Source organism: Chaetura pelagica, unplaced genomic scaffold (assembly GCF_000747805.2).
Source record: "Chaetura pelagica isolate M959 unplaced genomic scaffold, ChaPel_1.0 scaffold314, whole genome shotgun sequence".
Taxonomy (NCBI): Eukaryota; Metazoa; Chordata; class Aves; order Apodiformes; family Apodidae; genus Chaetura; species Chaetura pelagica.
The window spans coordinates 2,302,261-2,328,223 of record NW_009953218.1 but is presented as its reverse complement, the minus strand read 5'-3'; the positions used below and the strand labels follow the sequence as shown (position 1 = coordinate 2,328,223).

At 43.0% G+C, this 25,963-nt stretch overlaps 1 protein-coding gene across 1 annotated transcript in view; it reads left to right on the top strand.

Moving 5' to 3' along the window:
• Nucleotides 1-21,467, top strand: part of HMGA2 (high mobility group AT-hook 2) — a 114,689-nt gene extending 93,222 nt beyond the window's left edge. The window contains exons 4-5 of the mRNA XM_009997741.1: nt 351-383; nt 21,089-21,467. Of these exons, the coding sequence (XP_009996043.1) occupies nt 351-383; nt 21,089-21,136 (81 nt within the window). The 3' untranslated portion in view covers nt 21,137-21,467. The remainder of the gene's footprint in view (nt 1-350; nt 384-21,088) is intronic.
• The last annotated feature ends 4,496 nt before the right edge of the window (nt 21,468-25,963 follow it).

Here is a 25,963-nt window from a genome sequence, read left to right as displayed (position 1 = left end):
GTGAAAAGAGAGTGTGCAGCATCAGTGGAGACAACAAAATCTCATTACAAAATTAGGCCTGACAGACATAACATGCTAAATTAGAATTCACCTTGGTTTTAATTATACAAACTTAACATACTCCTCTGCATCCACAGCAATCTGAATTACTTCAGAGCAGGGTCACATAGGTAAGTATAGGAGAAGTTGAGTATGAGAGCTGGGTATGTTCATCACTCTCTTTCTGCATGTAGGCTTTGCCTGTGTTCTATTTCTGTTGCTGAAAATATTTTTCTCACCATCTGTGAAATCACTGTTAAGTGATATCAGTGAATTTTGTTTCTCACTGTGCTTTTTTTTTTACTTTTCAGCCTCAACAAGTGGTTCAAAAGAAGCCTGCTCAGGTAAGATAAGCTATTTTAAATTCTTTGAACTACTTGAAATGAAAAAATTATTCAGTATTTAAATTGGTCTCCTTTACTGTGAAGAATGAAGGGTAATACATCAACCCTATGAGTTGGGGGACAGCTGTTGGTTTGCTAGGCACAGGTACCAGGGCAGCTCAAGCACTGGCACTTGGGAATGGGAGGAGAAGGCAGTGAATGGTGCTTGCTCAGAAATGTCTTCTTTCTGCAGTGACCACTTTGTGGTGGTAATGCAGGCACATGCAAACCTAGATCTGGTAAAAGTCCATGTCATGGGTATCTCTCGTGTGTCCTTCAGAATGGGTAACTGGGACTGCTCAGCAAGGAGGGGAACAGGTCTAAAACCCTTCTGCCCATTGGTTTACAGGAGTTTCTAAATCCACAGAAGTAAATAGGCTGAACTTGGTAACTAGACTGGATCCATCGTGAAGAATAATATATTTGAACTTCTGCTGTTGAATGGCATTGTTCTTCTTTAATACCTTGGACAAAGTGCAAGCTAGGGTGTCATGTCTGAACACTGCATTTGAGATTGCCATCATGTTCTTTCTCCAACCTACTCCATATATAAAAAATACCCCGAACAAACACCCTAACTCTGCCACTTGGTTAGATATAAACTAACAAAGAAAAGTAGCATGGGAGCAGGTCTGTCACTTCCCACCAGACTCCATGGGCTCTGCTGCTATACCTTGGTGAACATGAATGACTGCTGAGTCAAGAGCATAAAGGGTTCATTACTTTACTGGAAAGAGGTCTGCTTTCAGTAGGGAACAGTACTTTTGTTTTTCTGCCTTATGGTTTTAATACACTATTGTACAGTGTGCATTATTATAATGTCTACTGTAATCTGAATTAGGAGCTGTTACACAAGAAAGAGAAAACATCTTAGCTGTGAGTTGAAGGGGCAAAATGATGTAACTCTCAAAAGCACATGCAGGAGTTTGGTTTCTACAAAATAAATCAATACAGTCACAGCAATTATGAATCCTTGGCACTGGCAGTAACGATTACATCTCTGAATGGTGTATAAAGTATTCAGGATGAATGTAGTAGTATTTTCAAGTGAGGTAAGTTTTGCAAGGAGAGGTAATGTCTTTTGTTAGGCCAGCTTATGCAAGAAACACATCAGTCCCCAAGGACTTACCATCTATAGCCTTCTAACTACACTACACAATTCAAAGCACACCAAGTTGTTCTAATAAAAGATATTTCCTCTCCCTGGTCTCTCCTACATCCTTCAACTGTTATGGCCACAATTGGGCTATTCCTACTAAAAACAGCTTGGTAGTAAATCTGCCAGTGGGCAGAAAGCCAGCCATCTCCTCTGGGGCACCTGAGAGACAGGGAGGCTTAAACCCTGCTGTGCAAAGGAGGCCAAACCCAAGAGGCAGAGGCTCCGAGAGGCTGTTCATGTTGCACTTTGCTCCAGGACATGACAGAGCTCATCCCCACCAGGGTCAGTGGGATAAAGGTGTCTAGAGGTGGCGGCTCTACCTGCAGCCTAACCAGGTAGAAGCCACTGCTGCTGGTGGGACATGTGGTGTCACTAGCTCTCTAGTCTCCCTGGGCAGTTATTGCTGTGAGTATTTTGTTTGTATGAGCCCTGGCACGAGAGAGAATGAAATGGCCGGGACTGAGACTGCACCAGGGTGTGGGAGAACAGAGAGGGGACCTGCAACTCCATCTTTTGGTAGCAGGACAAAGTAACGACAGATTCAATTGATGGCGAAACGCTGTGGGCATTTGAACCAACGCGCGGGGGTTACCTGAATGCATCTTCCTGACCCTTCTCTCCTGAAGAGGTGACTCCGGCGGGGATGCTGTGGGGTGTTTCAGCCAGCCAGATGCAGCCACTGCTGCACAGTGCCTCAGCAGCATCTCTGTGGTCAGAGACAGAGAGAGAAAAAAGAAGGCCCTTTGACATTCCCATTAGTAATGGAAATGTTTGTGTAGAAATGAGGAGGCACAGAGGAATGCATGAACAGAGAGAGAAGGCTTTTTAGAAATCCCCAGTCACCACAACACAACAAGTGAAATCACACTCTTTAAAGTATTTGTGTGCCATGCCTTCACTCAGAGAACATTTCTTTTCTTTTCAATCCTTTGGCCTGAGGGATGTGCAGTAAAATTATTGACTTGTCTTTAACCCTTCCTGGTTTTAATAGGCCCTGGTCCCACACTTACACTAGCACAACATTGCGGTTTTGCTGGGTGTGGGTGCGTGCAGAGAAGAAAAATCATTGCCGTGAGTAAGTGGTCCTGACAGTGTCTTCCTGAGACTGAAAGAAGGAGGAGGTAAAACAGTGTGATGCCTGGGACGATCAGGAACTTCATGCTGCTGGGTTTCACTTAAGTCCGGTTGCCTTTCTCTATTTTCCTTTTGCACTACTGAATTTCCCTTTAAAGGAGGGAGATTCAGACTCAGGATTAACAACAAGAACATGAGCTCATGCAGGCTTCCTAATCTGAGCTGTCTAAGGAAATAGTGATAAATTATATAAACATGGGGACTACATGGAAGTTCATGGAGGATAATGTAAATCTTACACTACATTCAGAGGAATCTCTTCCTTTTCCATCTGTTTCCTTCAAAATATCCTCCCAGATGGCTTTACCATGTGGCAGTCTGGATTAAGTTAGAAATGTATCCTTTCTTCATCAGCGGGAACTGTAACACGTTACAGTCAAGAACCACTGTGTGATGGTGAGCATATTACCCCAGCCTGCCTTGGTAAAAGTGGCAGAAACTCTTGGTTATGTTTCACCCCTGAGTGCCATGCCTTGAATTTTGGTGTGTTCTCAGAGATTTCTGGGAGCATTAGTTTACATCACTGTTACTCTTGTTACTCTTGCTAGTACCTGTGCTGCTTGGGTTTGTGTAATTTTTAAAAATATAGAAACAGCAAGACCAAATAAAATTCTCATTTTAAGAATAGCAGCTCCACCATGATCTAAATCTTTCTGTGGACATCTGCTGTCCAATTTAGGGCCATACAGATGCCTATATAATCTTCTGCAGCATCTCCAAACAGCCTCAGAGTTCTTAAGTTTTACTGTCACACATACAATAAATGCAAAAGTATAATCCACTGGAAATCTACACACCCAAGTCATTAATACAAACGTTTAATTGCTATGATCTGTATACATCTTTGTGATGATCACTGACACACACTCTCACACTTTCTTGGGGAAATGAAGAGAAGATGGCCAGATGTCCATGTGACATCAGTGATTTTAACACCTTCGCATAAATATGTGCCTAAACCTCAAAAACAAGATGCTCCTTTGAAACCCACTCTGTCTCCAAAGAATGGACAGCCAAAGCGTACAATTGTTATGTAGTAATACTCTTAACGAAGTGGGCAATTAAGCAGTCCAAATAGAAATAGAAATTTCTCCATTTCCTCATTTTTAAGCTTTTTGCAGCAGCTGTAGGTTCAGCCATATGGGGGATTTACACTCTTAAGTAATACAAAGGAAATAGGTATTTTTAGGAAGACATCATGAAAGCTATCAAAGTTTTCTGGAAACAGGACATGCTTTTATTTGTGTGATTTCTGGAGAGAAAAATTCTGTGAGTGTAGGACAGCCCTTTGAGAATACTCTTACAATCTCTTTCAGAGGTCTGTTAAACTCTCAAATCCTTACAAAACCTTTGCGTCTTAGTCTGAAAGACAGATATCAGTCAGAAAAGTACACATAAAGTATACATAGAAAAGTGTATACAAGGAAGTGTATGGAAAAAATACACCAACAGTACACATGAAATGTACTTTCTACCTAATGCGGAACACACTAGATGATTTTAAAGCAACATCCAAAAAAACAAATCCCAACAAAAATGAAAGCTAAAAAGAAAAGTGTTATTTGGTATCAGAAAGAAACACAAATTTGCTGTATTTTTTCCTGTTACTCATTCCTTAGTATCAATAAAGCTATGCGTGTTACCTAGTCATGATATATTTATACCTCAAAACCTCAAGTTATATGTGTTCCCCAGCTGTATCCATCACATATGCCTATTCAGTGCAGAACACAGTAAATGCTAAAAGCATCAGATAGGCTCTGCAGCCCAGGAGCTCCATCAGTGACTCACATATTCATATGCAGCCTCAAAGCAGCAGACTCTGAGCAGAGCTGAGCCTGGGACCCATCATGGCTGTGTGGCAGGTTTGACACTCTGAGACACCCTGGTCAGCAGGCCCACGATGTGCTGCATCACCTCTCTGGGCTGTGCAATAAATCCACACTTACACTTTGAGATCCAAAGGCTCCCTCTGTGTTGGATTATGCCATGGCACTCCTACGCTTCAACTGTCAGAAACTAGCTGATAAGGACATGACATCTCCAAGCAGCACGTTGCAGCAGGCAAGACTGAATCCTCCAGACAGCCCCTGACAAAGCCATGAAGCAAAAATACCATGCTAAATCTGATTCCTTTTTAATCACATCAAATTACAAACGTGTGTACTCTCGTAACTCCTTACACAGGAAAGGAGCATCAGCACCCCTCAGTTTTAACAGGAGGGGAATCAAGGCACTAGGAGAGTTGCCTAAAATGGGACTTGCTCACTGCAGTGCTCAGCATGGATGACTTTCTGAATGCAGCGCTGGTCACACAGTTGTCCATTCAATACAGACATGCTCTCAGGTTGCTGCTCTTTCCTTGTGTGCTGGGCAGGGCTTGTCCCTAATGGCACATAGAAATGTTCAGGGACTGCAGCTGTTGAGCCTGCCCTCAGAGCACGTGAAGCAGTTGATGGTAGAAGGCTGGAGGCTGAAGAGAGAAGCTAAAACGTTTCCTTAAGTCAGCAGTGCTCCTCTTCATCCTCTCCCCACCTCATTGCTCTCCCCTCCGTACTTGGGGAAGAAGCTCAAGGCAGGCAGGTGATGGCTGTGGGCAGGGTGGCTGCAATGTGACATGAATCAAATTCTCACCAGCAATAGCCAGAAGAGAAGGGGCTGTGATGTGTTCTTGGGAAACACCATTGAGGAAGATGGCTGGTCAAGAAAGAGCGTTTAAAAAAATGTCAGTCAAGAGTAAATTAAACAGTACTACTTTTGCATACACATGCTACACATTTTGGCCAAGTTTTCAGAGTCTTTGCTGACAACATGTGGGTATCTTACTTCACAGACATACAGGATTCTAGTCCGTACTTGGCTACCCTGTGAAAATGTGGATTATTTAAAAATGCTTCCAGAATTATAACCAGAAGGTTGAAACTATCAGAACAATCAATCTCTGGACTTACAGCAACAAAAGTAGTGAAAATGCTAATTAGCAAAGATGAGGTATGTCAGAAGGCTGCACAGGAAGAAAGTGCTCTTTGCTGAGAGCTTGATTCCTGAGCTCCTCCATAGAGGCTCTGGATCTTTCACAGTGAATATTGTTGATGCTCCTCCACACCTGGATGAAGTCACTGAAAGATGCCCTGTTTCGTGACATAAATGTTACCAGTAGATACTCCAGGGATGTAATCGATCTCATCAGCCGCACTGAAAAACATGGAACCTGAACCTTCTATATAGGCACTTAGAGAAATTGCTACAACTTTGCTAAGCTACTTCAGGACCATGAAAATTCTGTTGCAAATCGGATGTTAAAAATTAGATATGCTGCAATGGATGTGGAATAGGTAAACACAATGAAAATGAAAGTTAAGACCAATGAAAATACATTTTTTAACTGTGAAATAATTTGCTAGGATGGGCAGTTGTAGTATTTGGATACCAGCACTATAAAAAAATTTGGTTAAGGAAAAGAGCAGTATGTTCAGCTCTTATTAACTGGTACACATCTCTAAACATGTTCTGGAAGGAAGCAATAAGAATCCAGTATTCAGTTTTATTCTGAGGTTTCCATGATATATGGAGAGTTTTATAACATCCTCTTGTTGCCCAAAATAGTCTTGGAATAGAAGAAGAATAAGGAGCAATTCACAGCCACTCTCACAGAATCACAGAATCTTATGGGCTGGAAGGGACCTCGAGAGATCATCTAGTCCAACCCCCCTGCCAGAGCAGGGTCACCTAGAGTACATCACACAGGAACTCATCCAGGTGGGTTTTGAATGTCTCCAGTGAGGGAGACTCCACAACCTCCCTGGGCAGTCTGTTCCAGTGCTCTGTCACTCTTACAGTAAAAAATTTTTTTTGGATATTCACCTTGAACCTCCTATGCTCCAATTTACACCCATTACCCCTTGTCCTATCACTGGTCATCACTGAGAAAAGCCTAACTCCGTCCCCCTGACACTCACCCCTTACATATTTGTAAACATTGATGAGGTCACCCCTCAGTCTCCTTTTCTCCAAGCTAAAGAGACCCAGCTCCCTCAGCCTTTCCTCATAAGGGAGATGTTCCACTCCCTTAATCATCTTCGTAGCTCTGCGCTGGACTCTTTCGAGCAGTTCCCTGTCCTTTTTGAACTGAGGGGCCCAGAACTGGACACAATACTCCAGATGTGGCCTCACCAATGCAGAATAGAGGGGGAGGAGAACCTCTCTTGACCGACTAACCACACCCTTTCTAATGCACCCCAGGATGCCATTGGCCTTCTTGGCCACAAGGGCACATTGCTGGCTCATGGTCATCCTCCTGTCTACCAGGACCCCCAGGTCTCTTTCACCTACACTACTCTCCAGCAGTTCAGCCCCCAACCTGTACTGGGACATGGTGTTGTTCTTCCCCAAATGTAAAACTCTGCACTTCCCCTTGTTGAATTTCATCATGTTTCTCCCCGCCCAACTCTCCAACCTATCTAAGTCTCTCTGAATGGCAGCACAGCCTTCTGGTGTGTCAGCCACTCCTCCCAGCTTAGTGTCATCAGCAAACTTGCTGAGGGTACATTCTATACCCTCATCCAGGTCGTTGATGAAGATGTTGAACAACACCGGTCCCAGTACCGACCCCTGTGGGACTCCACTAGTCACACACCTCCAACCAGATTCTGCCCCATTGACTACAACTCTCTGACTCCTTCCTTTCAACCAGTTCCTAATCCACCTCACTTCCTGATCACCAAACCCATACCTGATCAACTTTTCTACAAGGATGCTGTGGGAGACGGTGTCAAATGCTTTACTGAAATCAAGATAAACCACATCTACCGCTCTACCATCATCTATCCACCTAGTAATTTCCTCATAGAAGGCTATGAGGTTAGTCAAACATGATTTACCCTTGATAAAACCATGTTGACTGCTCTTGATGACCCCCATGTCCTTGATGTGCCTGGAGATAGTGCCAAGAACAAGTTGTTCCATCACCTTTCCAGGGATGGAGGTGAGGCTGACCGGTCTATAGTTACCCGGGTCCTCCTTCTTGCCCTTCTTGTAGACTGGAGTGACATTTGCTATCCTCCAGTCCTCAGGCACCTCACCTGTTGCCCATGACTTACTGAAGATGATGGAGAGTGGCCTAGCAATGACCTCCGCCAGCTCCCTCAGCACCCTTGGGTGCATTCCATCTGGACCCATTGATTTATGGATGTCCAGATTACTCAACTGATCCCTAACCCAATCCTCATCTACCATGTCAAACTCTTCCTCTATCTTGACTTCTTCTGGGGCTATATGAATCTGGGGCTCATAGGGAGACCCTGCAGGAGTGAAGACAGAGGCAAAGAAGGCATTCAGCACCTCTGCCTTCTTTATATCCTCTGTCACCAGGGCTCCCACCTCATTCCTCAATGGGCCAATATTGCCTCTATTGCTAGTTTTGCTAGCTATGTATTTGAAAAAGCCCTTTCTATTATCCTTAACCTGACTTGCAAGGTTAAGTTCCAAGGAGGCCTTAGCTTTCCTAATTGCCTCCCTACATCCTCTGACAACAGTCCTATATTCCTCCCACGTGACCAGCCCCTCCTTCCATGATCTGTAGATTTTCCTTTTCCACTTAAGTTTGCCCAGTAGTTCCTTCTTTAACCATGCAGATCTCCTAGCACCCTTACTAGATTTCCTAACCCTTGGGACGCTCTGATCCTGTGCTTGCAAGAAGTAGTCCTTGAATGTTGACCAGCTGTCTTGAGCTCCTTTATCTTCTAGCACCCTGTCCCATGGGATTTCCCTTAATAGATGATTGAGGAGACCAAAGTTTGCCCTGTGGAAGTCCAGGGTTCTGGTCCTGCTGGGTATTTTGTTCCTTCCACACAGGATCCTGAACTCCACCATCTCATGATCACTGCAGCCAAGGCTGCCATTGACCACCACTGCTTCAACAAGGCCCTCCTTGCTGGTTAGTACAAGATCCAGCAGCGCTCCTCTTCTAGTCAGCTTGTCCACCATTTGCATTAAGAAGTTATCATCAATGCACTGGAGGAACCTCCTAGACTGTGAAAGGCTGGCTGTGTGAGTCTTCCAGCAGATCAGGGTAGTTGAAATCTCCCATGAGGACCAGGGACTGTAGTTGTGAGGCTGCTTTCAGTTGCCTGCAGAAAGCCTTATCAACCTCCTCACCTTGATCAGGAGGTCTGTAGTAGACCCCCACAACTGTGTCACCCGCACCTGCTTGCCCCTTAATTCTTACCCACAGACTTTCAACTTGCCCCTCATCAGCCCCTGCACGAAACTCAATACATTCTAGTTGCTCTCTCACATAAAGAGCAACTCCACCACCTCGCTTCCTCTGTCAGTCACTATGGGGCATTTGTGGAATTCGGTGAATTTAGTTCCTTGAAATCAGTGCTGCCATGCTACCCTGGGGTGACATCTGGCCTCCCTGGGCTGCCTGTCAGCTTGTGACACCTGTGCCAAATGTTAAGGCTGGGAGTGATAGGCTGGACCTACAAGGGTACTTCCTCCGTTGTAGCTCAGAGAGGACAATGTAGGCAAAGGATCCATAAAAGTGACAAGGAAATAAAATTGTGATAGACACTCAAACCATTTTCCCCAATGGAGCTTTCAGCCCGTATTGCTTCCATGGGCTCTCTCACTTTGCTGTCCTTCAGTGCTGTGATGGTGTGAACAAACCCAGCCAGCAAGCGCTGGCTGTGACAGACAGTCTGCTGTTTGGGGGCTGTTCAGAGCTCATGGTCATTGATTGCTCATGGGATGTTGTGGTCATGGTCTTTATAGGCAGAGTAAAACCTTAGGGAGAGTCACAGCCTCTCCGTAGACTATGCAGCGAGAATTACGCTCCTAGGTACTTCATGTTGAAGGCTATAGGAATACACAGGTGTTTTTCAGACATCAGCACTTTGCCAGGCAGTGCATGAAGAACCTAAACCTTCAGGCAGTCCACCGTTTATAAGCATCTTGAGTTCATCCTTACAAGACCTAAGTAAATAAATAAATGTGCTTTTCTTACACCAAGGAAGGAAAAAAGCCATTCAGAATGACTTGCTGACAGTTGGGCGTTGTAGTGCTCACATCACCATAGCAAACCATCCATCTCATGGATCCAGTTTCATTTGGATCCCAATGCCACGAATGTTAAATTCTTTACGAAGTCTGCTCCAGCAGATGGTGAGCGTCACCATGATGAAGTTCTGATGCTGTTCCCACTGTAAGGCATTTCTGGAAATGCTAGAATGTTTTCAGAAAATGTTGGCCAAAATCTCTTCTAGGAAACGACTGTTGCTTATATTAAAAAGGGATATAATCTCACCGATGTACTTCTTCCTTTGCCTCTCGAGGTTCAAGGTTGATCTCTGATCTCAGGTTTGAAGAGTTATTTGCCACACAACGACCATGGGAAAAGAGAAGGAGAGAAATAAAAAAATTAATCACCCACATTCTGCCTGAATTCAGATCTCAGATTTCCCACATCCTGGTATTTAATTTCTCACAGAGTTACCAATGGTTGATCTCACGGCAGGATTAGTGGGAAGAAAAATGAGAGCTCCATTGAAACCAGACTTGAGTCTGGAAGGAAGGGGCATGTGAGCTCTAGGACCTGGGAGATATCAGATTCGGGGCAGTGAATGGCTTCCACCCCCTCCCCTTCCTTGATTCTCATGCTTAATTTGAGGCAAAATCTGGAAACTGAAATCAGAACAGCAAAGAGACAGTTACAGTATGTTAGGCAGCTTGTCCATGGCTTTAATAGTCTCCTGAGAGCTGTGTTATATAGTGAGGCATATCTGTAATTTATATTAGCATTTTTTATGTTTAGGAAGAGGAGAATAGATTAAAATTGGGTACAAATTGCAGAAAATCTGTCTCAGTCCTATAAGAAAAGATGTTTTGAACATATTTACACCAGGATACCTTTTTTTATTTGCTTACAGAAGACAGATAAGTTTAATTGGAAAATAAACTCCCATTAAAGGTTCTGTAATCAAAAGGAAATGATCACTATCTGTTAAGTTGGACAGCCTCACTCACTTTGAGTCAGACTGTCTTGCTTAGAGAAGGAAAAAGATTTGCCCCTCATGGTGTGGCTTGGATTGCAGTGCAGATAGAGCTTGGAAGGTTCGGTTGCTGCTCTGTGCTGAAGAGGACCATAGTTTATCACCATTTCCACCAGATTGTGTGGACAAATTAAAGAAGCTAGAAAAATCTTTAAATGCATCACTCTAAATCCTTTAGGAGTTGAACGTATTAACCTGACAAGAAGATATGTCATTAAGCCATAACTACCTTTTTGGATTACCTGGTATTTGTAGATTTATTGGCAAAACGGCTTAAATTAGGCATATATTTTAAGCCTGCAGCATTACATAATAAAATAGCAGCAGAATTCTTAGCAGCAAAAAAGGGAAGGGATGAGGCAGGGAGTTTATGAAAACCAACACAAACGTCTCTGATTTTGCACTTTTCCTGGACAAAGAGGTGCTCCATGGATACACTATCATTAAAGTTTGCAAGAAAAGCATTCCCATTGCCCTGCTTTGCTCTGAAGTTGACTCCCTGCCTTTCGCTGCAGACCTGCTGTTTAGTCTGAAGCTGGAAATTAAACCCAGAACTTCAGCTCCCAGAGTTAAATACTCGCTTTACTGCCAGCACACAGCCTCACCAGTGTCTGTGTGGTAAGACCTGTGACTAAACTTTTCAGACATTTTAAAAAGCATTTTACAAGTCTGTTAAGCTTTAGTGAGTGTTTAGTGAGCTTCAGTGGGTTTGTTTTGGTTTTGTTGTGGTTTTTGTTTGTTTGTTATTGTTTTTTAAAGAAAAAAAGTCATTTAACTGAAATTATACCATGAAGCCTGACATGAACTTGGCTGAGCCAGGTCAGAGAATCCAGTCCACTGTCTTTCAGAAATAAATTTCTCATTTCAGGGAGATGCTTTTCTGAGCACAATCTGGGGATGGTAGAGCTCTGCGTGTTCAACTCTCTTCTTCAGAAATGGAAAAAAGAAAGGAAGGGGAAAACGGGCTGGGGGGGGACACACAACAGGGGTGGAGGTGGTTTCTGAGGAGCGAGGGCAGAGCACCCTGCGCGCGGGCAGCAGCTCGTGGGGCTGTGTGCAGGGTCGCCAGCCGCTCGGCCTTGGGGCTGGCGCTCGTAAAAATGCCACTGGTGCACTTCCCCTGTGAAAGGCTCTTTTATCTTTCCTTCTCGCAGCCCCTTTCCAGCGGGTACACGGGGCTGGGCCCGGCGGCTGCCGCTCGGCCTTCCCGCATGGCTGGGCCCTAATGAGGTGTGTGCGGCTCTTGGCTGCAGGTTTTCAATCTCTTTCTTATTACTTCAAAGCTGCTGCTCCGAGGTTCAGACAAGTTTGATCACTTGGCAAAATCTCTCAGCTGGGATTCAAAAGGGAAGACACTTTATTTTATTATTTATCAGTACAGATAGATAGCTGTTCCCAAACTGCAGTTGCCAGTGGCTCTGTGGACTGAGCTGTAATGCTTTTGTAAGTGATAAAGGATTGGAGGTGAATAACTTCTGGCAGTTGCTTCCTGTCTGTAACAATTTTTAGGGGGGAGGAAAGGATAATAGAAATCTAACAGGCTTTACTTTATTCTACTTTTCATGTCCTAAAATAGGAGGAGGGCAAAAGGTAAACGATGTGAGTTTGACCTCCATTTCAAAGCCTGTCCTAGCATTCCTTTCCCTCCTCCATTCTGGGAGACCTTCACCACAGTCGTTCCTCTGTCGCTCAACATAAAATATGCACATAACCAGGCGTTGTTTCGAGTACCATGGGGGTTCAGGAGGGAGGCAGACTCCCTCAGGCTTACCTGTATCCTTTTGGACTTTGCTGTCTCCACTGCTACAAGAAAGCAGAGCTAATGCAGTGACCAACCATGTCTCAGTGAACTGTGCAAGCCTAAGGATTTTTAAAGATTGGTGTCCATCTTTTTTTTTTTTTCTCTTTCATCTAAACAGACATACATATTAGTGATTCTTAGAATCATAGAATGGTTTTGGTTGGAAGGGACCTTAAAAATCATCTAGTTCCAACCCCCCTGCATGGGCAGGGACACCTCCCACTAGACCAGGTTGCTCAAAGCCCCATCCAACATGGCCTTGATTAGACTATTGTTAGAGCCTCAGCTCGCCTTACACTCCAATCTGGATTTTGGCTCTGGAGCATTGTTTGCAGTGTGAATGCAGAGCAGTTTACCACTCCTCCAGTTTACAGCCTCCACATGAGGTTTATAAGAGCAACTTCTCAAAGCTAGGGTTAGTCCAGCTTGGTTGTATATGTTTCTAATAGGCCTGCTGCCTTTTTTTTCTTAATATTTCATTTCCTTCCCACCAGATCTGTTTTCATCTTGTAGGGCTGAAGCTCTCCAAGACAAAATACATCTCTGTCAATGTTAGCACAGCACACATGAATGCTTCAAGCAACATTTTTGCTTTAGGTCTGTGCTTTGCAGACTTTAAATGGTGCTTCCTGCAGCATTCTTCTGACTGGTATAGAGATTTTGCTTGAGATTTTCATTTTCCTTTTAATCACATGGGGAACAAATTTTTTCAAAGTGTTTTGACCTGCTTAGGTCAAAAAGGCACTTGCTCTGCTCAGATGCCAAAATGCATTTAAGAAATCTGGCCTGATGTAATTTAGACAGCTGAGTCTCAGTTTCAAAAGCCTTCAGCAGCGCAGGCTTCAGTGCTGAGCAAGTTGCTGCCTTGCAGACACCTCATTGTGGAGTTAACTTCAGGGCTGCTCTAAAATCTGGAGCAAAGTTGGGCACCTGGAGCCACAGTTCATTTTTAACTTACCTGTATGAGATGTTTAGAGGCAGTGCCTATGGCAGGTACTTTTTAGGGTATCTAAATGCTGGCCAGCCTAATTCCTGTCTCTGGAAGTTCTCAGTGTGAGCATCCTGGATTTAAAAAATCTATGTCAGATAAGCTCTTCTTTCAGAGTAACCAGAGAAACTCATTATCACTCCATTATATCAAGTACTTCTCCTAGTAGGAGATAAGCTAGGAGATAAAGAAATGCATTTGAATCTCCCTTAATCTAACAGGAAGAAGAGACCTGAATCTATGTTTAAAGAAGGACGTTCTAGCTTAAATAGGAGTGTAGTGTCCTATCCTAAGGGAATCCTCCTAAAAGCTGCCCTAGTCCCTTCCAGTTATCTGAACCTGTTATGTTACTCTAGGACCAAAACTTTGCCAAGCCTTATGAGACATTTCCTGCAGGGGAGGAAGGGAAACTGTAGAAGTGCAAGGTTAGTAGCTCTCTCTGACCCTTAGCACTGTTGTTGGCCTGTGCCATTCTCACCAGCAGCTGAGTCCCAGCACAGCCCCAGCAACTTCACTCTGGCTGCCCCAGCTACTTCACTTCCTCCAACAGCTGGGGCTGTGGATCATCCAGTAATGCTCGGGAGCAGCCCTTTTGCTAGTCAAGCAATGTTGTTCCAGCAGTGAAAGGAGAGGACACCCTCAATTTGCTCACTAACTATGCAGTTCAAAAGCCACACACTGGTCACCTGCAGGACAATAGTGTTGTGCTTTATTGTCTCTGCTCCCTTTCTATCCCTCACAGAATATTGGATTATTTATATAAAACATGAGTGACTTCAACAGAAGAAAGAAGCACCCTTTGTACACAACAGCTTAGTAGGTATCCTAGAAGACAGAAAACACAGCTTGAAGTATCTGCTTCAAATCAGAGAGCATAGGGATTTCAAAACAAGTCTATGTGTGAGTTTCCAAACCTTGCTATTATGTACATGCACTCTCAAAGATCAGTCTTGTTCTTTCTGTCTGTTGTGCATTGCCTTCCTGAGCATGAGAACTTTGAGGACATTTCCAAGTCAAAATTATCTTTAAGACACTTGCCATCCCTTACACTGCTTGCAGGAGCATTAGGCAGCTCTGTATATGCCTATTAACATGCACTTGGCCATTGGGAAAGTTAAGTGACAGCTCAGCAGTGCTGCTTGTTGGTATCCAAATATTGGGCTCATGCTATGGTCAAGTCTGTAGTCTTTTGAAGGCCAAGACCTTTAGGTAACAAGGTGGACAGTTAGAGGCCAAGGCTGTACAGACTTAGACTTTTAAAGCAGCTCTTAAATTTCAACCCAAAACTGCTTGGTTAGCTGCCACCTCTCTTGTTTGTCTTTCTGTTTATATCTTGAATGTTATTTTATACAGAGAGTTTTGCTTACCTTGGGGGACCTGCCTGTTCACTATCCCCAAGCCCATCCCATCCCTCAGTGACTGCAGAAACAGTTCTGGGAGAGGGCAGGGGGTCTGAGAACATCTCTGTAGGCAGAGGTTTTAATTGTGCTTTTAACCGCCTGGCTAGAGTGTTTGTGCTTCATGCATGCGAGGAGTGACAGCACACAGGAATTGCTTGCTTGTGGGCCAATTGACTTACATGTATTCAGATACAGGGTTTCTGTATTGAAATAATGTATTTAGGTGCCCTTCTTAAAAACATACTTTAAGCCAGCAGTAAAAAGAGTGTCGTGGTCTTTCTGTGTATGGTCATAGCGATCTCTTCTGCCCTAATAAGTGCTTTTATTGTGTGAAGTAAAGAGCTGCAACAATTTGAGCTCTGAATCCAGCTTTTGGAATTAAGCTTTGCCTTGCTGCTGAATGATAGTTGTCACCAAGCTCATCAGTGTGTTTTACAGGGGGTGAAGTAGCTCAAAGCATCAGATCCCACCTTACAATTTAAGCAGAGCAAACCTAATTTGTGTGTCTGTTAATGCTGTAAGAATTTCTGAAGTGGTTCGGTAAGTTGGCTGCAGAGCAGTTGGGAGGGCACTGTGTCTCAACTGGGCACAGCCTGGGCCCCCCGGGTCTGCCATAGGAGCCACTGGCTTCAGGGATTCCTCTGAAATACTAGCTTGCATGCCAGGAGATTTCAGACAAGTTAACAGCAGACAATGGTCCACAGTTTGCAAGTGCTCTTGTCAGCAGTTCTTTTTTGACATATCTATTCAAGCATACCCTCTTGGGCTTAGAAAGCAGCCAGCAGAATCTGTGCCAATAGCTAATACTTTGTTATAAAATACAAGCTCTGACAAATACAGAGGCTCCATATGTAGCATTACTGTCATCCTACAGTTCATCTCACAAAATTGGTTTAGTTTTTTTTAATCTGTGATTCAGAAATTCATGAGCAGAAGGTGAAAAAATTGAATTGTCAGCTGAATTGCCAGTGAGTTTCTTGAGGCAAAGACAATTAACCTTGAAGTAGCCATAAAGAAGCTTTGCCCTAGGCTATTAGAATAGAACATTTTACAGAAAAGCCAAACAGTTGCCCCTCTGCAGGTGGGAGGAATGCTCCTCTCAAAACACCAACAACTGTCTCATCATTGGGTTTTGTTGCGACCACTTTGAGGGAGGTCCAGCAAAAAAAAAAAGGAATGCAGAGGATATACCAAGACCAAACTAAGCTTGTCTGTTCTTGAGGACACCAGGATGCTACTCTCTGCTTGTACTGCCAGAAGAATAACCCCAACCAATGTGGTTCACCAAATCTTGAGTGGCAGGTAGAGCTACATTTCACCCACACAGGATGTCATGGGAAAGAAGTCTCTTGGGAATACAGGGTGACCCTGACCTGAAAAGTCACTAGTTTAAATACAGTCATACGTTGCACAGCTCTGTTCTGGATGGTACCACCTCTGAGCTTTAGGAATGAGGTGCACATGATAGTGGTTGTCACTTCACATATTCCTGAAGTGTACACCAGTTTGTTTTTCCACAGTGGAGAACCTTCAAAGGGAGATAGGCAGCATCATACCTCTGGAGATGGTTATTGAGTCCATCTATCTTTACACTGCTGTTTTGTGCCCTTTTAAGTGTCCCAGGGGATCACAGACATCCACACGGAGCAGGTAGACATGACACAGGAGACCAGAACCCTTCTGGCCTGGCTGCTGGATACCAGATGCAATACCAAGGGCATCTAGAACAGCTCTGGGGTCCTATCTTCAGGCAACCAGATCCCACTAGGGATGTAATATTTTGAAATTGTGTGTTGGGCAAGACCAAATAGACCTACTGGCTGCAGACAGCACTTCTAACTGAAGTCTGCTGTCCTGCCTCCTGGTCCTTTTTGTTACCTTCACCACTGTTAAATCAGGGCTAACAGCAGCTGTGCCAGCCCCCCCACAGAGTAGCCCTTCTCAGGACAGGTAGCGCTGCAAGCCACTGGGAGACATCCATCCTTTCTCTCCTGCTGGGACCCAACAGCAGTGAGGGGTGGGGACGCTGCTCTGGTGTGTTCCAGTCCAGTGTGCACATCTGACAGCTACTTGCCAGTGATACCTCTCAAGGAAAGACCCGTTAAACTTCTGTGCACATAGAAGATTCAGAGAAAACTGTCTTGCTGCTCTTTTTTGGGAGAGAAAGCAGCTCCACTTCACTCCTGGCTTGGGGTGGCGCAGTTACAGCAATTAATGATGGAAATGGCTCAGGGTGCTGGCTTGCAGTTTGTCTTGCAATGTCACACTGCGACCTGTACTAACTTGGGATAAATGTACCCAAGTACGTTGTTCCCAAGCATGGGACAACCAAGGACAGGACGTGCCACATAAAAATGCTTCTATGGTGCATCCCCCTGTCAGTCAGCCCCTGAGGATGTATGGATGCATATCCCAGGGGAGCCACCTGGGATATTGTCTTAGCAGCAAGGGAGAGAAGCCTGAGCTGTGCATGTGAGCATTTACCCTGCCCTTCAGGTGGGTGTCCTGTTCACCCTGAGATCTGCATGGCTGTGGCTTCCCTGTTAGCCGGGTACAACCTGGGTAGTTTGAAGCTTTCTCAGGTTTCTCATTGCTAGCCCTGCCTGTTGCAAGCTTGCTGCAGCAGAAAACAAGTAACCAGGGGAGTAGCTGTTTGAGCCAAAACTGGGTGAATGAACATTTACGCTCAATTAACACATGTCACCATTCTGACTCCAAGACTGTGGTGAATGCACCTAAAAAGTGAGAAAACCTGAATTAAGGCTGCCATGTAACCTGAAACTTTTGCTTCTTGCCTGAGCATTTCCTGTGGTGGTGTTGCTGAATTTATGCTCTGCATGACTATCACGCTGTGAGTGACTTGGATTTCCAGTGTCTGCTCTAAGGACCATGCTTTCCTTCTGGATTTTTGCCCTTCTCCTCAACTTGATTGGAAACACATCTGGCCTTACGTAGTATTTCACTCCAGTTCCTCCTTTGACTTTTGACTCAGGCACTGATCCTATGATACGTGGCTATACCAGTGACTTTGGTGAGTCTGTATGGGCACCTTATAAGTGCCTAAAGGGTGGTGACTGGTGCTAAAGCATCCTATCCCTGAACTGCCCAGCACAGAATCACCAAGGCTGGAAAAGACCTTTACGATCAAGTCCCTGACATGTCACACAGTACACTTCAGTGATTCTCTGGCTGAACCAACTCAGTTCAGAGCTGGTTTGCAACTTCCAGGGGGTGCACAGTTTTCAAAATACCTGCCCCCCTCCATCTTTTGGGGAGAGGTGTGCATGGGTGCTGTAAAGGCAAAGGGTGGGTTGAGGATCACAGCTGCATAACCTTCTGCTATTTGTAACCAGTTTTTCACCAGAAATCCCTCTCTGTTCCTGTCTTACACATCACATTTTCTTTCAGAACCTCTACCCACTTCTTCCTTTGGGGTCCTCCATGCATGTATGTCTGATTTGTATTATCCCTTTGTTTGAATTGTAAGCACTTCAGAGCAGCAATCATGTCTCCATCTGTGTCTTGACAAGGAACTTATATGATGGGTTGGTTTAAAAACACCCATCTGTAACTGAGCTATCGTAGGCTTTTGCAAGGAATAAACTTAATGAAGGCAAGTTTTCTTTTTGCTGCATGACCATCTGATTCTTCTGCCAGCTTTTCTTCATGAATAGAAGTATTTCCCAAGACTGATGTGAATTTTAAGTCTGCTGGTCTCAAATATATTTTAATAATTAGTTTATTATTTAAATATTGGAGGGAGTTTAGCTTGATTTTTGATTTCTCATCCTTCCAGGTACTACAGGTATTGGACATTTGCATGTACATATGCAGATGAGAGAAACTCATTTTTCATTACATGAACATATATATAGAGATGATGGAAGAGCTAATTCATTTTCTCAGTCACTGTAGCAGGAGCTACAAGAAAAAAAAATGATTGTGAGATTCACAGTAAAAATCACTAGGGTGGGCAACTCTAACTAAAAATAGCTCTTTGTGGCTGCCCTGGCTAGGCTCTGATGTATGTCTTCCCATATACTTTGCCTCTCCTCTGCCCTTATTTTGTAATTAGAAGTCCACCTTCATGGAAAAGGAGTCTGTCAGGTTTCAGTAGTCTCCTGAGAAGCCAAGTGTAAAACAAAGTGAGCTGCCACTCTGCACCCACTCGTGCACAGCCATCTCCTGGGAAACAATGAGAGGCTCAGGGCTGACTGCAGTGCTGTAAGGAATTAAGCTTGTGATCATCATCAAATACCAAAACTTTTCTACCTGTATTATGTCAAGAGCACAGAACCCACAGTCGTAATTTGTAACTGAAATACTTGGCTTGGAGGCAAAGTCATTTGCCTTGATGATCCCAAGTCCTGAATTACTGAGGCTCAAACCAAGATTTTGCACTGTCTCTCCACATGCAGACCACATTAGCCCTTCATGAGGTGCCTGTAGATACCATTTTTCTTCTTGACTGAAATGTTGCAGCAGTGACAGTCCCGTTCGGTGGGGAAGTGGGGCAGGGAAAATGCAGTTGGCATTAACGGGATTGGATGGAATGTGAGCGCAGGTCCCTCAGTGCTGCCAGGGACAGGGTAAAATTTGCTTAATCATTTATTGAGTCAAGGATCATTTTCATAGCGACAGAGTGAATGTAAAACCCTGTGATGAGTGAACATGAATTGTTGTGAGGAATAAATTGTTCATCTGCATGATAGATCCGTGTCCTCTGGAATTTAAATGTTAATTGAAAAGTCAAGGTCAGAGGGCAGCTGACACTTAGCTCTTTCCTCCGTCCACGGCTTTGATCATGCTCCATCTTTCTTTGTGCCTGGTGCTTGAGAGAGTACCCCAGGGTCATGGCCTGTTTCCTAGTCAAGAGGTAAAAACCTACTGGCTTAAATATCTGAGGTCTGAGCTTTAGCAGGGGGTTGGGGGCATGAAGGGAGAGGGGGGGAAGCGTTTGCTTCATGCTTTTCACATTTCCCACATAACCCAAAGCAGACTAAACAAAACCAGTGTGAAATCTCATGGCTTGATGCTGCTATGGTTATATTTTCTAAGCTGTTATCCATTCATTTATACTTATGTTTATTCCCTGGATTTACAGCTTTCTTTTTTTTTATTATTTTTTTCCCAGTATTTCCTTGCGGGGAGGTGGGGGTGGGAAGGAGGTTGAAACCTTTTGAAAGAGGATTGCAGTGAGCAGTGGCCTATGATTAAAGCCCAGTGTTTTTCCTTGATGCCGCTCCCTCAGCAGCAGTGTCACACATGGTAGCATTTAGGAGCCCTTCACAGCTGAGGTGTTTCAAACACTAATGAATGGAAGTTTGGCCCTATAACGCAGGCAAGCTTTAAGGCATGCTTTGCTGAATGGTGTACTGTAGTGGCCTGGGAAAGGAAGAGAGTTATAAATTGTGTCAGTTAGCCACCCAGACAAAATGAAGCCATGTGGAAAATCAAATCTATTAAAGTATGAAGACTGTTAAAAGCTATTTTAAGCTGGTCATTCTTAAAAGGTCTCAGTTAGCTGAGGGGGTAAATTCCTCTTCTTCCTAGATCTTTTTCACGTGCTGTCTTAGGCGATGATGTGCAGCGTTCGATAAAGAACAACTTTTAACTGACAGTCCCTTTTATCAGAAATGTTTGTTGCCCCCAGTTTACCTCCCGTGTCCTGAAAGGTATCACACATTTGTGAAATCAGCAGCATAAGAGCATTGTATTTGGTCAGGCCTGCTGAAGGCAAACATAAAAGCAGCACTGGGGTGGAGGACAGCTGATGGCAGGGAGAAGGCTTCCCAGAGCACTTGCTTAACCTTGGATACCTACTCAAAATGCTTTCATTTTCTAACTTCCCCTGTCTGCTGGCTGTAAGAGGCCCATGACAGAGCGTGGCACAAATAACTTTTTCTTGGTATCCCCTGGTGTAGGAGGAAAGCCTGGCAAACCAAAGCGGGATGACTGGAAGGCAGGAGATCTTTCATTCCTCCCAAGGTAGCTTCTTGAGATATGACAGTAGCTGTAAAGGGCATTTTGTTAGCTCAGGAGATAATTGTCAGCTATGTGAGAGAACAGTGAGGTGGCAGCCTAAGAAGCACGCTTACCACAGTATTTATTTTTTTCTATGTTTGTATTCTAGGAAGAGACTGAAGAAACATCCTCACAAGAGTCTGCAGAGGAAGACTAGTAGACCGCACCATGCAATTTCTACCTCATCAGCAGTTGGGTCTTTTGAAGGGAGAAGACACTGCCTTGACCACTTATTTTCTATTGCCATGGTCTTTCCACTTTTGCCTGGGGAAAAAAAATACCGCATAACCTTAAAAAGGATTTGACTAATCATCTTCTTTGTAATCCCTTCACAGTCCCAGGTTTAGTGAAAAACTGCTGTAACACAAAGGGGACACAGATTAACGATGCAACCTTTAATTACTGTTTTCTTTTTCTTAACCTACTAATAGTTTGTTTGAGCTGCTAAGTAAGGGGGAATGGGTGAAGAAGAGCTCAGAATCAGGTTTATGTCATTCACTGCACTGCATAGAAACAAGAAACTTGTAACATAGTCATTATAATGGGCATTGAAATAGGAAAGGCTGGATGTGTAACACTACAGCCTTGCAACACTTCCAGCAACCCACTCCCTACTTAGTGAACTCCCTGTTTTAGAACACCAAAGATAAGGGATAGATACTTTTTTTTTTTTAATTTTTTTTTTTGTAACCCTTAGACTTGTACTTGATTTTTTAATTTTTTTTTTAAGACTTACTGTTATTTCAGGAAAAAAAAATAATGAAAGCTGATCTTTCACTTCATTCAGCTGGTAACCAGAAGAAAGAAATCAACATGAAAAAGGTACTTTCATTTTGCAAAAGGGAAGAAAGACAGAGATAGGTTGTATAGCTATAGATACAAACATATCAGCAGAAGCAGTAGTAAACAAAATGAACCTCCCTCATCTTCTGGAGGATAGGAAGCCAGACAGAGTTGGCTTTCTGTAGAGCCAGGCATTTTCTATGGGAAAAAAGTGACACCGAACACTCTGACGCCATCAATGACCAAGTCTTTAGCAAGAAAAGTGTTTTAAAACATGCAGAAAGGTACCTCAAAATTAAACATAAATTTATCTGAACAAAAAGAATCCATATGTTTTGCTTAGTTTTGACTAATTCCGGTTGTCCTGTACCAGTATTTCGAAACAAACAGAATCTCTCCTAATTACTCATCGGTCATGATGCAAGAACCAAAACACGTACCTCAGCTAAGCTTGTGCATTACTTTAAGCAATGTTTTTTGACATAGGATGGTTCACTGAGCACCTCTGTGCCAGTGGCATTTCTCCATCTTTTCATTCAAAGCAGCACTTTTAGCACCAGATGCAATATTACCCCACTATTCAATACTACCTCTGATTTTTTACAAATAACTCAACAGACTGATAAATACATGCTGCTATACACATTCAATGCAGGAAATTTTTGCTGGGTAGATAATCATGAGTATCTGCATTTCCCCTTATTTCTATTTCAACACTTAATTGCAGTTAAGAAAGCAATATCTTTATTGTGTTTCAGCATGACTATGTATTTTTCTTTCTCTTGGTTTATTTTGGTTTGTTTTTTTTTAATGTACTTACCCTATTCTCTGCTAGACTTCTGTGTAATGTACTGTTAACTTGAATATATTTTTATACTGAATTGCTGATAGGTTTGTGAGGATAATTTTCTTCAATGACACTACATAACATAGAAAACAATTTAGCTGTAATGTTTAAATATTACTGTCCAAGTTTGTACCTCAAGTGAATTGTTTAAAGAAATGGACTAATTGATTGACAAAGACCTACCTCCAGACTTTAAATAGAATGAACTTCTTACTTTCAGCATTAGTTTTGAGACGTTTGAAACAGTTAGGACTGCAACTAATCCCTAATTCAAAACTATTTTTGTAAAATAACTTGTGGAAAAAAAACACATTTTAAATTACTTTCATATTAAAAAAAAAAAAAAGAACAAAAAAAACCTTCAAAGAAACTTGAAGCTTTGTAGGTGGGAAGCAACAAGCTCAGCTTTTGCATAATGCAATCACAAATATGTGTTTAAAAAAATAATTAGTAGATTGTAAGAAAATACTTGACAAGTATTTTCGTGTATTTTACACAAATGTGATTTTGTAATATGTTTCAGCCAGATTTATTTTAAATGCTTCTTATGTAGAGGTTTTTATTCTCCTCTCTCTCACTTTCATTGTTCTTTCTCCTTTTCTCTCTCTCCTCCTACTTTGTTTTCTCTATCTCTGTTTTATTTCCCTTCTTCCTCTCTTTCCTAGTCAGTACTTTGTACCATTATATTAATGACTGGGCCAGGGGTAGTTTCTCAGGAAGGCATCTGTTGGTATGGCTTAAGTACCGAGCCAAATGCAGTTAAAGATTACTTACTGGCTTCTTCCAAGAGGCAGTGTCAAGAAATGTGGACGTCCTCAAAAGCCTCCAAAGGGTTCAGTGACAGAAATTGCTGAGAAAGAGCTGATTGGAGTATTGCAACTAGACATGTTCGTTTTAAATGAAAGAGAACTAATCCTAGCTGTACAGTAGCTGTAACAGGCCAAATCCATGGTCACTTGAACGCAGTAGAAGGAATTCTGCTGAATTCAAGGGGCGTAAAATCAAGCCTTAGCAAGTCCTTTTTTGGGGTTTGGGGTTCAGGGTTTCTTTTTATAATTTTTTAAAAATCACAGTATTCAGTGGACAACACAAAAATAACTGCTGGGTATGTGTCACACTTTGACCTCCAAGAGCGACTTACCACTCTGATGAGCTGAATCTTGTATTATCTATGTAATTGTAGTACAATCAAAACACATTACTACCTCTTAGGGCCTACTATACCTCATTTTTTCAGACTGAAAAATAGCATGTGGCCATTGAATCAGCAAGAACATCATAAAATTTTTTATATATATAGTTTATTTTTGTGGGAGATAAATTTTATACGACTGTTCTTTGCTGTCATTGGTCACTGCTAACTAAGACTGGACATCTAACTCTTCTACCATTTCTGCAAGAGAGGTGTGTTTGCAGGAAAAAAAAAAAGGCTTCAAGATGTTTAACTACAGTTTACTTTTTCTTTTGAGTGTCTTCTAACTTTTTGCTCTGTTCTTCATGTAGAGATGCTGTCTATGATTGTACTTCAAATCGCTTGCTTGTTGAAAATGTTCCTTTAATGGTTTATCACAGTCTGTTCAGCACAATAAACATACTAGCCTCTGTGATCCCCATGGTGTTTGGTTCCTAGACTTTTGTCACAGTTCCATAAAATGGGTAATAAAGTTTGGTCACAGTGACCAAATTTGTAAAAGCTTTGCATGCAACTAGTCTTTTTTTTTAGTCCCAGGACCATAGGACAGCAACGTGACAGCAAGTTCATTTGCTGTTAGGGGCAAATGCTGTGGGGGTGCACAGCAAAGGGACGTGTCTCACAGGCCTTCTCCTTTTTTTAGGCAAGATAATAGTTCACATCCAAGTTTGTGGAGTTTCCACTATGTGGCCATTAGGTTAAAAAGAGCAGGGCAGGAGAGACGGATGTGGCTGGTACAGTCTGGGGCATAACTGGAGCGCAGGAATCTCTGCATTAGAACTCAGACCTGTGCAAGGTTGCCCCAGGCAAGTTGGGCAGGATTCTTCTGGCTTCTTCTCTTCAGTTGCTCTTACATCGTCTCCCAGCCTGTTAAAATGAGATTTAGGGATTGTGCTGCATGTCTATTGATTCATATTTGTGACTGTGCCTCTCTCACCTAGGATGATTGTTCAGATACTAATTCCTCAGATACTTAGGCTTACATGTTCTCTGTGTTCACTCATTTGCAGACTCTCCACCTAATCTCTTTAGGCCTGGTAACCTCTGCTTTCCCAAGAGCTTTATGGCATGTTCCCTTTGGACTCTGTTACTTGTAAAATAACCAAAATACAAACAACACATTAAGTAGTAACACTCAGTCCTGAGTCAGAGATGAGTAATTGCATTCATCACATTGTGTCCCCTCTTCTCCTCTCCTTTCTCACCCTGCTCCATGGTATTAAAGGATCATTTCACTTTTCAGTCTTCCTGGTGGTCTTCTTCCCTGTGGTTGCCATCACTCGGCTCTTCCTGTTATTTTATCTGATGTGGTGCTCCAGCTGTAACCCACCCACCTGATGGATCAGCCAAGTGGCTGAACTTCTGCTACCCTGTGCTTAACTCCCCTCCACTTCTTATTAGTCATTCCTCCAGCTTGCTTCACTCCCACTTCCCTTCTTGGGGCATCTTCCAATAAACTTTTGCATGCTTTATGCCACAGTGGGACTATTTGTGTGTATAAAACTAATCATCTTCTGCAGGATCGAGGCCTGCATTTTGTCTAGCAGCCAAGAGTGCTTTATCCAAGATGCCTGTGGGTCATACTAAATTTCTGCTTTTGCTTTGTACTCCCATCACATCTCATCCACACAAAGACAGGGAATTACTGAAAGCTGGCACTGCCAGTGCCTTGCACAGCCATTTAGTTGTCCATATCTGTTTTTAAAACCAAAACATCTGGTCATCATTTGAGGCAGCATCTGGCACAATGGCAACAACATGTTCTGATGACAAGAGAAGAGTCAGATTTGTCACAACTCAAACATCACCTCAAGTCTGAATGAAGCAATGTTTCTCACCCTGGCACCCCTGCATATATGAATGTAGAATTTCTGTTCCTCAATCCATTTTTTTTCCATCTCCCACCATCTTCCTGCTCACATTAATTTTTAAACACACAAAAGTACTTCAGCATGTAGCCTTCAGTAAAAATAAAGATCCGATTGTTATATGCCTTCTTGATTCAGAAATAATGCCAACTGAAGCCTTATCACATCTACATAATCAGTCTGATGAATTTTTGCCACTCTCAGTTCTGTACTTTGTCTGAAAAACACAGACATCTTTGCTGTCTGGATGTCTCATAGCTGACACAGTCCGTGTGGGTTAATGCTCTGTTCCTG